This window comes from Lissotriton vulgaris, chromosome 1_1 (genome assembly GCF_964263255.1).
Source record: "Lissotriton vulgaris chromosome 1_1, aLisVul1.2, whole genome shotgun sequence".
Taxonomy (NCBI): Eukaryota; Metazoa; Chordata; class Amphibia; order Caudata; family Salamandridae; genus Lissotriton; species Lissotriton vulgaris.
Window position 1 is genome coordinate 829,145,372 of NC_141685.1, and position 16,960 is coordinate 829,162,331.

Consider the following 16,960-nt stretch of genomic DNA (forward strand, 5'->3'; position numbering starts at 1 on the left):
CCCAAACGACCTGTCTAGTTACCGTCCCATCTCACTCCTTCCTTGGACGAGCAAGGTGCTAGAGAAGCACATAAATGCACAGCTGGTGCAGTTCCTGGAGGACCACTCGCTGTTACACACATCCCAGACAGGCTTTAGACCACAACACGGGACAGAAACCGCCTTATTAGCAGTCACCGAAGATACTAGAAGGATTCTGGACCAGGGAGGATCAGTGGCAGTGATCCTCCTTGATCTTAGTGCCGCCTTCGATACGGTCAGCTATTCCACCTTGCTGGACCGTCTCCATAACATCGGAGTTTCAGGTGACGCTTTAAGGTGGTTTGAATCCTTTCTGTCTGGGAGGTCGTTTCAGATCTTCGACGGTGTAACAGTATCCTCCAGCAAACCCCTGAGCTGCGGAGTACCACAGGGCTCCTCCCTGAGCCCTGTGCTGTTTAACGTCTACATGAGGCCGCTGGCAAGTGTCGTCGAACCGCATGGCATTAAAATCGTGTCATACGCCGACGACACCCAGCTGGTGGTCTCGCTGGCCACCGAGAACAGCAAGCGCTCCCCAGCCGATCTGCTACACTGCCTAGAGGACATAAAGGGTTGGATGACCAACTCCTCCCTTAAATTAAATGGAGATAAGACGGAGCTCATGCTCCTAGGCCCACCCTCCCCAGTACCATTCACCTCCTTGTGGCCCAATGCACTGGGTCCCCCCCCCACCCCAAAGGAAAGCGTGAAGAGCCTGGGAGTGTGGTTGGATAACAAACTCTCCTTCTCCACCCAGGCCACAAAACTATCTGCCACGTGCTTTGGCCTACTAAGAACCTTGAGGAAGGTTCTTCCGCTGCTGCCGCTAGAAGCCAAAAAGGTTGCGGTCCAAGGGCTAATCCAGTCTCGCCTTGACTCGAACAATGCCCTATACATGGGGGCACCTGAGTTTACACTTCGAAAACTACAGGTTGTTCAAAATTGTGCAGCACGTTCCCTGCTAGAAATCCCGCGCACTCAGTCTGCTAAACCTGCTCTGAAAAATCTCCACTGGTTGCCAGTGAGGCAGAGGATAGCCTTCAAAGCACTGTGTCTGGCGCACCGCACCTTCTGGAACACAAGCCCAGCGATCAACAGAAATCTTGTCACCCCCTATCATCCCAACAGGAACCTACGATCAAAGGAGGCCTTCCTTGCCGTCATTCCCAGAGTAAAGCGAGCCAGAGCAGGGGGAAGAATGTTCTCGCTGAATACCGCCAGGCTCTGGAATGACCTTCCCCTCTCACTCCGGTCCAACTCAGATCTTCTCTCATTCCGCAAAAACTTAAAAACATGGCTGTTTGACAAACCCACTGTACCATAGCACCTCCTCCGTCACTTTCTGGTCAGCTCAGCGCTTGGACGCCCACGGGCAGCAATCGCGCTCTACAAATACCGTTACAATACAATACAATACAATACAAAATATTTTCCAACACATATGTACTTGCTTACACTATCAAATACACTACTAACTAAAAAATATCATATCCTTCTAGTAGGCAAGGGGAAAAGCGGACATATGTCAATGAATAGAGATAGTCCAAAAAAGACTGAAGGTATTATGGGACTGCTAATACTCATTGTTCTGCCTTTTGGCACACCGTTAAAGGGGTAAGCATGAAATCAGAGTGACAGCAGGACTTACACTAGAGCTTACAATTGAACAGGTCCGAAAATATGCAACACAGTTACACCATTTTAAATGTCTTGTTAACAATGCTCTTTTCTTGAATTATGGTAGTACAGTTTTTCTAGATATATATGTGTATACCCTTTTCTTAGCATTGCATTCCAAAACATCTGCTCAGATGGGTACACCCATTTGGAATCAGAAAATGCTCTTGGAATTGAGGACTCTTCCCTGACAACAGAGAGAGGAAAAGGCTGATCAGGAGCTGGCTTCTGATTTGGTGGTGGCATCTATAAGAAAAAGAAAATATGTAGGTTACAGAATAGTCAAGCAAAATGTAATCCTCCCAACCGTGTTGGCAGCCATTCAGATTACGGTAGAACAAACATCACAGTCTCCATTAATAACTTCCTTTTACCTTGTTCTTAGGTTCACATTAATAATATAAAATCAAACCTGACTGCTCCTTTTACTGTTTTTGTGCACACCTTGCGTTGCTTTCATAATGCTGCCTAGCCTCCGGGATGTACGGCTGAATAGCGGTGTACTTTGAATCACCAATAAAGGTTTTCCAAAAAAAAAAATAATAATAACTTCCTTTTAATTGAAAGGCAAGACTCTCCCCCACAATTTTCCACCTAACTTCAAACACATATTTATGAGTTTTAACAAACACAGTTAGGGTATGCAGACACTTTATGTAATAGAACAGCTATATAACAATATTAGCACATACAATTTAATAATTCTAGAATGCTCAGGTGTTAAGAGGATATGAGAACCTGAGCAAAAAGAGAAATCCACAGTTGGACCAAGACGACATGATCCAGCCACTTTTTGAAGAATATTACTGACTGCAATGTTTTCTCTTTAAAAAGCATTCTCCACTTTTTGGAGCTACTTTGGACATGCCTGGGCTAAATGTTTTGTGAACTATACCCAGTAAGCAAAAGGCACTAGAGAAGGACAAGTACTATGACAATAATGGCAAACATTTGTAATTTATTTTTTGAAAATACTAAACCTTACCATGTTACTAGGGTCAATGTCATCTTTCTTTGTAGATGAGGCACTAGGACATTCAACGTATTCATATGCTCTTTCTTGATGTGGGGGCATAACAGGGCATCCTACATTTTCAGCATCTGTCCCTTGAGAAGCTTGTCTGTGCATTGGGCAGCCTGAATTAAGAAATGCAAACAGTCATTGAATTGCTTCTGCACATTTAGAGTTCAAACAATATCTGGATACAAATGAAGACCAAGCCTAGTAATGCTTCGGATATTTACTAACATTTTATTTTCAGTGCAAGTCACATTTGTGAGGTGGGGCATTAATGCTGAGATTTCACAGGTGTCTAAAAATTGTTTAAGAGAGGTTGCTAGGTTTCCTAGCCAGACACTTAAGTTCCCAGCTACTAAGAGTGTTTGACTGCAAAAAGCATTTTATGAATGCGCAACAAGATCCAACAAAGTAGTAAAAAATAAAAAACACGACCTTTACGTAAAGATCTTTACTTTTAACTGTCTGCTGTGTAGGTAGGTGTAGAAGCTAAGATGAGAAGATATTTAGATGAGCAGGAAAAAAACATCAGCATGGAGTCAATCTGGGGCAGACATCTCGGAGGGCGGTGTAGAGGTCTCAGTATGCTTACAATGTGGTTGGAGCCACTTTCAGGACTTGTCCTTCCCATCTCTTCATCTAGGCATACTGGAGATCTTTTGCCTGTTCTGGCCTGGCCAATACTGTGAATTCTGCCCTACGGGTGCCTTTCCAGACCACATAACAGCAAAAACGCGTTCACAACTCACTGTACCTATAGCAACTTAATACTAATAACAAGTCACTTTCCTAAACTCACAAAAACTTGGAGCATCTTTTAACTGGCAATCCCCGTTTTTCACAAAAAAGTTTCTAAAAATTCATGAGAACATTCAGTCTATCATGAGAGCACAATTAAATATTATCAGACCTCCCTCGAATCCTGAAACCATGACTAGCCCCTTGTGGTCTAAGTGTCATTCTCATAAGACCAGAGCCCTAAGGATGCTGGTTCAAAGAAACTGCTTCGGGAAAAATCTTTCCATAAGGTTGGTGCAGAACTTTTACAGTCTGGTCCACTGTTCTGGTGCTAATGCTTCGGGAACATGCAAGTTATACCAGACATCGAGAGCAGATCGTAGGAAAAAGGGTATTTAAGGCAGAAATTGAGTCCTGCTACATTGTTGCATTCAGAAAATGTGATAATTGGTTATATTAGAACATTAAATATAATGGGATTGCCCGGTCTCTCAGACGCAGGGAATACAATTTATGAACTACAGAGAGTTCTGTCTGGTGCCATTATTCTTGTGCAAGATGTTGAAAATTCAACATCAGCACAGAAGGGTCAATAAATGATCCCTTTCGAAAAGGGGAGTGTCCTAGTATTAAAAGACTCATCATTTTCAATCCTGGAAACCAAAAAAAAATACTGGTGTACCAACTTGTTTTGCAAAAATTAACTTTAAATCCACAAAAACGGCACACAAGGCAAATTCTAGTTTGGTATATTCATTGTCATATAACAAACATTACAAATAATATAACAATTTTTTTTATACTTTTGTATTTTAAATATGCTGCTCATAACATATGCATCACATAAAATGAATCAAGAGACACATAAATGCTGAGAATGAAAAAAATCCCAGTGTACCTACACACAATGCATGAAACAATGAAAACATATAATGTCTAATGAACAAAAAATAAGGTTTAAAATATCCTTTATCTTAGTTTTCTGTTTTAGGATAACTGACACAGGACATTTAACAATGCAGTCGACGTTTCGACCCTATGGTTCTATGTTACTAACTACACATCACAGCGGGTCCTCCTCAGTGCTAAATTAGTAAACAAAACGGGGGACAGCCTTCAAGAGTGAAATTCAAACAAGGAACACACAATCTGTTTGTCTCCCAAAAGATCAACATCAATGTATGTATACTGCCACCATCGACGCCAGCCCGGGGTTCACTCAAACTTATTTCACAATTCCTTTCAATTTGCTCCCTTTGTGAACAGTATGCGTTTACTTTCAGTAGATTTCGAGGTGCAGCTTCAAGCTTACCCTTATTCCAATGTCATCAGTGACTGCAGGATTTTTTTAACCTTGATTTTTGGACATTAGACATAATATATTGTCATTGTTTCATGTACTGTGTGTATGTACATAGTTTTCTTTTACATTCTCACCATGTATGTGTCTTTATTCATTGTATGTGATGTATATGTTATAGGAAGAATGTTGAAAAACAAAAAAGTAAAAGAAAATTGCTTTATTATATGTAATGTTTGTTATAAGACAGTGAATATACCAAACTTAAATTGTCTTGTGTGTCATATTAGTGTTTTTTTCAGTTTTTTTATTGAACTTTGCAAAACATGTTAGCACACAAGTGGTTTATTCAGTACATTCGAAAGGTATCATTTTGTTACTCTTTGGTATGGATGTTGAATGTTCAACAACTTTCAAAATCCATGTACAAGATTTGTGGCACCCGAAAGAACTCTCTGTAGTTTATACACTGGTCATATTAATCATACTCGAAGCCAAGAAAAAAAGAAGAAAAAAAGTGGGACGGGTGGAGGAGATATAAAAAAAGTCATTATAAACCATTACCCAATGCTAGAAGGTAGGGGGTTGCTCTGACTGTATACCTGCCATTTATGCGTCCTGTAATGCAGGTTACCTCACCCCACTGTGAGGCACAATGTCAGTGGTCACAGCAACAACAACTGTTCCTGATTTGGACTACAAAACCTAACATTTGAGGTGTGAAAAACATTTTACTTCCCATATCAATTTGATTCAAAATGGAGCAGCACTGTTCAGCCACTTTGGATTACATTGAGTGACTCCTCTCCTTCAGGGTCTTCAATAGCTCACTTTGGCACCTTTTTAGTTTTTAAAGAGTGCATACTGCCCTACAATCTCTGCATCAAAATAAGAACAAAAGAAACTAACCCCGCTAGCGCTTAAGGATGGGAGATACTTCTCAACCTTGACAGCCACCTTGTTGACCAATTCCCTTAGCTTTAAGCACATTCGACTGAAGGGTGTAATCGCAAATCTTCTGAAAAGTTCATAATCTCCATAGAGGAACACAAGATAATGATTTTTAAACAAACATGAAAACAGCTTATCAATTTGAACAAGGATGTCAACATAAATGACGGTTCACTAGGTTACTAGCTGATTTAATATTTATATAATAAAAAATTTACAGACATACCTTCCATTCTCTTTTGCTGCATCGGACATTCTGAAGATGCAGGTGCTTGCTGAGGCTCCGCTGCAACATTGGATGGTTGCTCTTGAGCCGGTAGAGTTGATGTTGATGCCCCCATGGCTCCTTTAAAGAAATTCTGAAAAGAAACAGGTTTAAGAACTAAAGTCACAAAAATGTCTACTTATTTTTTAAATCTCATGGTTTCTAGATGAGATAATCAAACTATGCAAGCGGAAGAAGAGTGCACACACATTAAGCTTGTTTTTCTGTAAAATATACATATACAATACATGACCCAGTGAGTGTATGGTTCACAGATCTGACAAACTACAGTGTGCCATAGGTCTTGAGTTTGAACCACAGCAAGGTAGACTCAGTTAGTAAAATAAACTGGGTAATTAGAACATTTGTCATTTGCAGCACTTGGAAACATTAGAGGTGCTAACACAACTAAGTACATCATCTGGCAGCATAAAAAGTTGCTAGCCCATTGAGCTACATCTTCAAGGCTGTAGGAGCAGACGGACAGGAGTGTTAATGATATGAAATCAATAAAGACTCAATAAGCAAACAAACGTGTATGCCCAAAAATAACATAAAGTCAATTAAGTTGTTGATTCTCTTAAAAGGGTAACTACATTTGTGTGGTCAAGAGTTAACATTTTGTATTTTCTCTGAAGAGCATTTACCATAGACTTACAGAAAAGTTATCTTATGACTCATCTCATTTGCTTTCTAGACTTACAAGAAGAAGTCTCACATGGTGGGTCACAGTCACACCAATCATGTAAAATAATAAGCGGAGTAACAATATTTTTTTTAAGTGAATCCTTCCTAGATTGCCAAGTCTAAAAAAAAAAATAAGAGTTCTAAGTGCACTGGGAACGATAGTGGTGGTGATACTGCTTAGTAAATGTAAAGGAGATTATTGGTATAAATCATAAGTGTTTGAATGTATGATTCCTCCTCCTCCTGTTTTTGTCTATTAGAAATGTTGACAATAGCCCGTCACAAACTGCGTGAACCACTATTTTGTGTAGCGATAGATCCATGAAAGTTGGATAAGTGGCCAAAATGGCATTGGCACCATTATACAAAACATGTTAACCTTATTTTCAGAACAGTGTTGTGACAGGTAGTTTATTTTCAAATATATGAAGTGAAGCAGAGTTTCCCAAACCTTTTTGAACCAAGACTTATGTTTTAGACTGACAAACCTTCGCGACCCACCTACCTTTAATGGAAATGGGCGATTTTTAATTTAACTAAAGATTTGTGTGGTAGCCCATTGTCATTTAAAGCCAACACATTTTTCAATAGAAATGGACACTACCTTTGCACATACATACAATTTTACTGATAAAACTATACAGCACACAAATGATACTGTGTGCAAATCGTTTTTTTTTACATTTATCATTTCTGCATTACTAGTAAAGTGTCTTGTTTTTTTTTATCCTATTAAAATCTGTTTTGAGAACACTTCACAGTTACAATTTATTTATTATTTTTTTTGCTTCCTAACTACTGAATGCATAGAGTGGCATACAGTCTGCATGCCTCGTGAAAAACACCTCACGAATGGCGCACAGACTAATGAAGGAGGCTTCAGGGCCAAATGAAACGCAGTCCGAGCCGGGGAGAAGCGAGCTCCGTGTGCCGCTGCTGCTGTAAGCTGAGCTTGCAAAGCTTTGCTAGAGCGTGCCTCTGCCTCCTCCTCTCCCTCGCACTCTCCGTCTCCATCAGAAACCAGCACATATATGCACGGCTCCAGTGACCTGCAAGAGCAAACACGGCAGCCTTTAAAAACAAGCTGTCGCTACAACATTGTGCATATGAAAAAAGAAAGTGCGCGCCCAGTAATTAGAAGACACTGTCACGCTGCGGAGAAAAAGATCCAGTCCGGGTGGGCAGGGCAAAAAGTGGACAGGGCGATAACCAGGAGGGACTAAAGCCTCAGTCACAATCAAAAGACACCGTTTACCATAACCAATGACGCAAAATGACGCACACCAATGGAAATAACGGGCGGAGCCAAAGCGTAACTTCTCAAAGTATATTGATTCCAAGAAGCCCTGCATGCACGCTGCAACGCCAGGCGAGACCTAAAAAGCAAAACTACATGTCCCAAAACGCAGAGAACGGCTGGCTAAAATTCTGTACGGGCTAAGAGTGTTGCACAGCACTCGGTTGTAGACAACGTGGTGTACTATTTCTGGACCGCAGCACTGGGGTAGAATAGGGTTCTTGTCTAATACAGACCAGAGTTTGCAAGTCTGGAATAGGACTGCGGTTCATGAGAACCCACAGTTTTTCGATTGCTGCATCTTTTCTGAGCAGGGATGAGTCTAAAGTGGCACCAGAGCAGACAGGTCTGTGTAAAGTACAGGTCAGATATGGGGGAGACTAACCTGGCTTTAAATACATTTATTGTATAGTTATTTAAAACCATTACAATATTATTACCATCATAAAAGCCATGCATCATAATGCAGAGTTTAAACTATCAAGATAAAATAGAATTCCATAAAACATTAAAACCACTTGGAGTTGCTAGTGATATAATTATCTGTAGATTTTTAAACGGTCAGCGCTAGTGAAACTAGTCAACAACTCTGGACAATAACCCAGGATTATTCAGGCAAATGTCAATAACAATACGAACAGTAGTCAGACATTCCTAGTAAGTAGGATTTTAGTAAATAGCTACGTTCATTCAGTAGAGAAGGGCAGACACAGAATATTAACCACATCTTCTGTCCAGCAGCCAGAACGCCAGAAGTGACCAGACATGAGTATAACAAGCATTGGCAAAGACAATAGGTCTCGCCTTTGGGATTTATTCGCTTTGTCGATGTTTTTGTCATGCTGGCAAAGCATCCCTGATGCGGATGCTTCTTTTCTTTGTACTTACAGATTAATGTTTGACCAATAACTAAAACTGGAATAAAATGCAGAGTATTTTTTTTCTTTTAAAGAGGATGAAGGGAAAGCAACAAGGAGTCGGGGCAGGATCGCAGGTGGGGGAAGCAGACAGACAGAGAAAACGCAAAGTGGAGCACAGAGAGGGGAGCAAACTGGAAAAAAGAGTAATGTGTAGCAGGTGGGAGAATACAACAGGGGAGCACACGAGGCAGAGAGCAACACGGAGGGGGATAGGGAGAAGCACAAAGACAGAAATTTTTATTTGCCTGATGACGTAGAGTATGTGCAATGTTCATTTAGTAAGGTATTCTCTTCTAAGCACTCTGCGTGCCAAAGATCACACAGAGTGCTAGCTGGGGCTCATCACATGAGCAGATTACAACTCAGAAGGAGGGCATCTGAGGGGGTGGTGCTGAGAACCTTTCTGATCTCTGCGGTTGTCGGCCTGCACACAAGTATTTTTAAAGTGGCCAAACGAACGCTACAAAGTAATGCAACTAGCCCAATATCACACTGTGAGTACAACATGAGGCTGCAGGATTACAACGTTTAATTCCAGGTGATCCAATCAACTACAACACTTCCTCTTAAAAATCTGCACACTCCTTTTATCAACCCCAGACGGGAAGGATAAAAGGATGAGAGGACGCTCAATTCCAACAAGTGTCCTGCAGCTCTCACATACATGCTAGCAGAAGGGTGTAAATCAACCGGGCCTCATTAATGGCCGGTAACAGGGCCTCACAGAGGCACGTTAGCAAGCCACTCCATCAAGAGGTCCTGCTCAAGTGAGGGGGGCAGCCGGGACTGGCCAGGAATGCCTCACGGGGATAGTGACAGGAGTTTCGAGGTAGGGGGCACTCACTGCACCCCAACAACGGGCTTCTTTTCATAAACTGAAGTGCAGGGTTGAGATATTCTCTGCCTGTATGGGAGCACTGGTCAGTCTTGCTAAAACACGCAAGAAACAATCCTATTACACACAATGTCCACAAACACCATAATAAACCTCTGATAAATTAAAAAACATTTTTTTAAATCAAATTGCAATTATTCCTGTGAATCTATGATACCCAACGCATATACACACAAACACACAAAGACCAGACTGTGGTATAAAAGGCCTACATGCATCTCACATTCGGAGCACCGGATGGGCCGGGTGCTATGCCGTGGTATAAAGAGCTTCTCTAAGCGGCTTGGAGGCTGGAGACAGTAACTGTTCTCAGTGTACTACCAGGGGCAGTAAACTGTGATAAATACCTCGCATAGCACCCCACACAGAATGGGCTTGCTCTTCAAGTATTGAAGGTAACAGTTACATGGAGTTGTTTTTCTTCCTTAAAGCCAAGTCAGTGGAAAATGCAACCACGGCAAACGGAGTAAACAAAGCGCGATACAAGCTTGTGCTTGGCTGCAGGCTGGCCAGCCAAACTGATATTCATTGTTGTTGGTGCCCATAAGCTTTCCTGTGCACGGAATCAGCAATTTCCAGGCCACTACTGTTTCAGAGCCTTCAATAAATAAAGCACACTTTTCTGCACTGAAAACATTTTCTACAGAATCAAAACAACAACAGCATGAATAAGCGCTGCAAAATGTGCTGTATTACAATATCAACTGGCTACAGAAGATTTGAAGATCAAGTTAATTAAATAAAAAACAAGCGGGCACTAAAGTGAAAGCGACCGTGCTGTGTTTAAATAGGAACCTGATCCACGATGAGACGAGGAATGCAGCTGCCAAGCTGCCAGCCTGCGCGCCGCTGCTCGCTCCAGAGAGCAAAACGCCGTGGAAGTAAACCTTTAGAAAGGAGGTGGGACATGCACCCGCCTTTGGCCATTTGCGTGCTTTCATTATTGAAAGACACACACAAAGGCCAATCGAATGTGTGGGAGTTACCAGACCCACACGGAGAAGTTTCGGGGAAATTTGGAGTGCTCACAAGAAGCCTCCCATAGAGCAGCACATGTGCGCTGCGCTAGGCTCGACCTAAAAAAACACCACCCTCATCAGCATCAGCCTACTGTAGGTATCTCTATTTAGTATCTTGGGAGCTAAAGGTACTCACCTTACTAAATAAGAACCTTTTTCTTCATTGCACATATGTATTATGAAAAAATGAAATATTAAAGACAAAAACGTGTATAATTTTCAGAACTCGTGAGCTGATGTTTTGAGAAAAATTACTGAATTTCCAAAATATATATGACGCTGATTTAAGAGTGATAAATCATGAGAGGCGACATATTACTATCATCAAGCTTTCGTGCCAGGGACATAGCAACTCAGGCGGTTTTGTATTACCTATAGAAGACATTCTAAACTAAAAAAGCCTTTTTTAAATTACAGGGGTTCGGAGTGAAAGTCTTGTGCATTCATAATCCTATAGTTTACTTGGGTATACTTGGCTTGATTGACATTGCGTAGTGAGGCCATGTCTACAGCATCGGAAAAGGACAGACGTCAGCTCCTTGTTTTTAAAAGAAAATAGTTTGAAACACTAGAGCAAGATTCAATAAAATTTCTTGTCTTTACTAGCTTTCTTTAGTCAGTCACCTCAAGGACAAGGTAAGGAGGCAACTGTCTGCTTTTAACCCTGTCTGGTGAGAAGGGAGGCATATCTGGCTCTATGGCAATATTTTTACAAAACTTGCCATTGCAGTTAAAGCTTACTTAATCAAAGCAAATTCTTATCTTAACCAACATCCTAACTTAAAGGAATGAAGATACCTAAATAAGGAGCACAGGCTAGGTCCAACCAGTTGAAAATGTACCTGGAAAGCCTTCGTGCACATAGGTTAGAAATATGAGATACTTTCCTTGAATAACTTTCAATATAATGTCAGATGAATGACTTAGCAGCTAAGAATATATTCTGCAGGTGTTGATAGAGAAGAGGTTGTGTGTTTCAGCTTTTCATGGTGGTACTTTGAGCTACCTCCTGAATTCAGCTGTAGTATGTTCTGAATTCAGCATACCCATAAATATCTATAGGATGACTATTTCGATTCGATTTTTCACAAAAGGATTAAGTGACTATTAGCAAAAATCAATTCTTTTGGTTTAACTCAACGGAGTACAACTTTTGTATCACATGTGAATTTATCTAAAACGGACATCACATCGCCCTCTGTAGATCAACTGTGGTGATATAAAGTAGAACAATATCACCCACGTATCACAGAAATGAGAATAACACGTGGTGTAATTTTGGTGAAAAATATATTTAAGATAGCTGATCAGGCAGAGGTCTATAGCACGCAGGGGGTGACAGGTTTGTTGGGGACACAAACGCTAAACAAAAACAGCCTGCCTCACAAGGATAAATAACTTAGGAGTATTTTACTAAATATCTAAAGTGCCAATGAGTCGCAATAGAGCCCTGTGATTCAAAGAAAAGGATATTTAATTCAATATAATTCAGAGTCTTTTATATCAAATTGTGATTTCAATTTATTCAAAATACTTTTTACTTACATAAACATGCAGAAAGATACATGAAACAAATTTTGGGAGCGTCCCTTGGGATCACAGAAGTATACATGCAAGACAATAAGCAAATAGACAATACTTCTACATAATAGACATGAACAATCACCCTGAAAACGTCCCTATTCACACCCCAAATGCATTTATGCTATCAGTGAGACTCATACATCGCATTCAAATCTCATTAGTACCCCATCACATCAACTAACATACAACAAAGCGTAATAAAAATCAAACAATGAATTTGAAAATAACAAGGACCAACATCAAAATCCAATTTCGCATTCAGTTGCATACAGCTATCCAGTTTGCATAAGAGAAATTACACTTGTAAACAAGCATTGACATAGCAAATAGGTTTCGCCTTTGGGACCTTATAAGTGTTTAGGTATACAGCACAATATCCTTGGTGCAACAACATCAACTGTTGCATAGCTAAACACTTATAAGGTTCCAAAGCGAGACCTATTGGCAATGCCAATGCTTGTGTATCAGGACATCCTACATAGTTGATAAAATGGGCATATTCCCAAGGTCGCCAGGGGTCACCATAGTAGCGGTGCACATTTAACATCAGTGTGTGACCCTAGCGGACATGTCCAGTTATCATGAGTTGGTTTTTCAGTAATATGAAGTTAATACCCACTTGTCACGGGGACCAGGATAAACACTACAGCTGACTTTCAAAAATTTAAATCTGGGCGAGAAAAAACACATGGCTACATTCCACCCTGCAAAACAGAGGTTATTTATTGTGCGCTACCAAATATTCCTAATAATATTGTTGGATCAATTGTTAATCCAGTATTTTGAAAAAAAAATTGTAATGTAACAGCACATACTGCACAAGTATTTCCTGGCATTGAAGGGGACTGTCTATTGTACGGATGTGCACACTGTGCTAGGGCAGATCCTGTCATTCACACTAAGTAAGCGAAAGGCTTCAGTGGGCGGGTCCTGTACTCCATGCTGCACGCTGTGGTTGGCGGGAGGAAAATGTGAGTGACACTACAGCAGGCCAAGAGATGACGAAGACTGATTGAAAGCACTTGGAAATATATATATATATATATACACACACACACACACACACATACAAAAAAGGGAAATTTAGTTTTGGCTAACGCCAGACCTAAACATTTACGAAAATCAAAGAATGGTGGTGGGAGGTTGGCAGCTGATCTGCCCCCCAGAGATCATATGTCTGATGCTCGAAAACTGCATCGGTGTTTGCTGCAAGAATCGGTCAAAGGCCTGTGTCTGATTTGCAATTGTATCTCTGGCACATCCCCAAACACTAAAAAAAACAATTAATTATGACGCCCATAAGAGAGGGCATCCTTCACCCTACAGCACATCCCCACAAACCTATTACTACTGTGCCCTGGAATGGTCACTGTGAAGCATTTAGAAGGCCACCTCCAGACTACAGAATGCACTATGAAGTAGTATTATTAGTGGCGGTGCACTACGTAAATGCAGAATACCAAATAAAATGTGCCTTTACTGGGGCGAGAGAACGCTTTGCTCTATCTCAGCATGATTGACTTGTTATTTCAGCAAAATCTCTGCAGCAGGTCAGCACCTCCTTTAACCCTGCACGAGAGTTAGACCTTGCAAGCAACTTCCCTCAAATAGAGCAGGTTTCGTTTTCATGAAATGCATGACTTTATAGAGAAACTCCTTTATTTAAATCCACATATCTAGTTTAAAGTACTGTGTGTCACACAGAGATGCTTAACAAATGTTTTAATTCAGGGGAAGAGGGGTCACGTGGTCTGCTAGATGACTTCTGCTCCCCAGGCTGCTGTCCACAACAGTTGTTTATTTTTACATTTGGGCGTAGCCCTTGCCACCCAATTACACTGTGATATTATGGTCATTAGTAAAAGCAGGGCAGCTTGTAATGATAGGCAGTCACCTCTACTGCCCCTCCTGAGGGGGGACAGGAACCAGACGGGAAGCGGCTCAGTATTTCTTCAGCAGATCTGAAGAAGTGTGCACACATATTGGCACAAAATATGTGCCTCGCCTAAAATGCTTTGAGATTGCCCGTTCGATAAGTAGGAATAACCAGTGTGTACAATAATAATTGTATCATAGGCTAGTGCATGTACATCTGAAGCAAAAGTTAAAAATAAAGTGTAAAAATTCACACGTTCTTGAGTCTGAAAAGGCAATGCGCTGCTTGAGTCTGGAGAGTAATGCGCTGAAAAGTAGCCAGAACAAATGTCAAATAAATTCATAATGGAGGCCTGCAGGGGTTATGGCAATCTGCTGGGCTAAAGGCACAAACAAACCCGGGAGTGGTGCGTGCGTGGTCTGCTCTTTTTTTAATTATCTACTTGTGCTTGTGGCGTGCCCCTGCTCGCTTCCGCAAGGTGGATACCGCCACAAGCTCGAGTGTGCTTCCAAAGAGAGCAGAGCGACAGCTAAAGGTCCTCCTATGCAGCACGCACATGAGGGATGTGCGCTGCGTAGGCGAGACCTAAAAATGCTATGGGTGGCTCTGATCACCTAGGATGAAATAAGGGCGGTGAAAATAGACAACATTCAACATCACAGATAATTCTAATCTTATATTTAAAAAACAATCATTTAATTCCCATATGATAACAATCAATGTTACAGGTCCTTGTATTCAACAGAAGGTAAGTGGATTTTCGTGAGGACCAAGGGAAAGTCACATCTTTTTCTGGGCGTCACGGGAATTAAAAGCCAACCAATGTGGGGAGGAGAGCAATATCATATCCCAGAGCGAAGGTAGATCCTCAAGTTTGTAACCGAATAAACAACTGTACTAGAAACAAGGCCAGACATATGGCCCGATGGGTCCAAAGGAATAGAGAGGGACTACTTAGCTGGCCCACGTCCACGCCGGTCCATGGGAGGGACAGCTGATTATTCAAAAAGAGGCCACGATACACTTTAACATACAATGGTGAATGGCATGGCTTTAAGTGGGATGGAAAACGGGGAGGGGAGGCTTCTCGAAGGGGCGTGGCCAATGTAATTAGGGGCGTGGCTTAAAACACACACGCTAAAAATCTGTGTTTAGCATAGTGTACCGCCCGACTGGTATTTTACTGCTTCTGTCCTTGCATCCAGATATATAACACAACAAGTAACATTTCAATTACAACAAGCCAGGACTATTTGCTTTGTCAGTGGTTGTTAGCTGCATAAAATGAATAAGCAACAACTTTGACTTTGTTATATATAACATTGAATATGCTTCTGTTCTGAAATTATGAGACTGTGAAAGAACTATAACAAGTCTCTTTGACGTTAGGTCAAAGGCAGTGAATGGTGGAAATGCTGCAGAGTTCAGATTTATTTGTCACCCTGAGGGTGAGGGCAAATATGTAGAGTCGGATAGGGACCCGTCTCAGCACCTGCTTTAAATAACTGCTCAGCACCGGCAGGACCCAGTCCATTTAAAGCCCTGGTGAAGGGATTGCTCAGGATTTTAAACTAATTCAGAATAACCAACAATGGCTTCAAGCAGTCCAACAGGGAGTCAACGACAAAGAATAGGCAAAGTCCAAATGAGTCCAAATGCGTCAAAAGCGGCGGTCCAAAGCAGGTGAGAAGGATCAGCTTTCTAGAGGCCGCAAGTCCTAAACGGGAGCACGTTATGGAAGGGCTTTGTCCAGAAGTCAGAGACAGACCAACTGGCACAGGTTATCATTCAAGGTTAGGGCCCTGGTTTGGGACGGACCTAGGAACGACCGAAAGGAAGCTGCTCTGTGTCTGGGCTGGACCTGAAGGCAATGAATGGTCTGGAACAGTGCAGTTGTGGACGGAGAGCAATGGTTTGAGGACTGGCACGGGTCTAGGATAATGCAGAGGTGGATCTAAGGGCACTGGTCTGAGGACAGGCGTAGGGACACTAGTTCGGGGATAGGATGGACTAAATGGCACTGGTCGCGACACGAACGATGACAAGCCGGAGTTTCCCGGCCAGGGCACAGGACAGCAGAGTAGTATCATTGCAGATAATGGTACCATGTGCCACAGCACCACTGTTTATTTATATCCGAGATTCATTGAGCCGACGAATACTCACCCCAGAACAAGAAACCAAAGAAGGAAACAAAGGTTGCAGAGAAGCGGTTTAAAGCGATTACCAGGAATCCATCCTGCTCAGCATGACCTCCACAAGAAAGCAAAAAAAAAGAAATTAGATGCCGCTAGTCTGACATAACCATAGACAACGAAAGGAGACTACGAACACATCTCAAGTCACAGAATCGGGCATAGAAGAGAGACTACAAAGCGCGCAAGCCGATGCCTTTGAAACCGTGTTATGTAAATTCATACCCCGATCTCCCTTGTAAAACTAGAGAGAGTGCCACAATTTAAAGACGAAATACATATGTTAAATGATTTGGGGGAAATTTCGACAAGGAGTCATCCGATACCAAAAACGAATGTCCGACGAGCAATTGAAGCAAACATATCCACCTAATAGTAGCTCATGTTTCTCTTTCCCCGTCCCGTGTCGCCAGGTTCCAACATTTTTTAAAGCAATAACGTTTTGGAACGGTCGCGCCGACTTCCGGGTGCAAGAATAGTCCTTCAGTCGTCACTAAACAACAACGGACCCCACATC

General features: G+C 41.7%; 1 protein-coding gene across 2 annotated transcripts in view; it reads right to left on the reverse strand.

Moving 5' to 3' along the window:
* Positions 1-16,960, reverse strand: part of HCCS (holocytochrome c synthase) — a 130,836-nt gene extending 113,876 nt beyond the window's left edge. Inside the window, exons 1-5 of one of the 2 annotated variants that reach the window (XM_086957300.1) lie at positions 16,813-16,960; positions 16,415-16,501; positions 5,932-6,064; positions 2,684-2,835; positions 1,796-1,944 (exon numbers count right to left, since the gene is read on the reverse strand). In XM_086957300.1, the coding sequence (XP_086813426.1) occupies positions 1,796-1,944; positions 2,684-2,835; positions 5,932-6,046 (416 nt within the window). In that variant the 5' untranslated portion in view covers positions 6,047-6,064; positions 16,415-16,501; positions 16,813-16,960. The remainder of the gene's footprint in view (positions 1-1,795; positions 1,945-2,683; positions 2,836-5,931; positions 6,065-16,414; positions 16,502-16,812) is intronic. The other variant, XM_086957306.1, reaches the window with a different exon arrangement.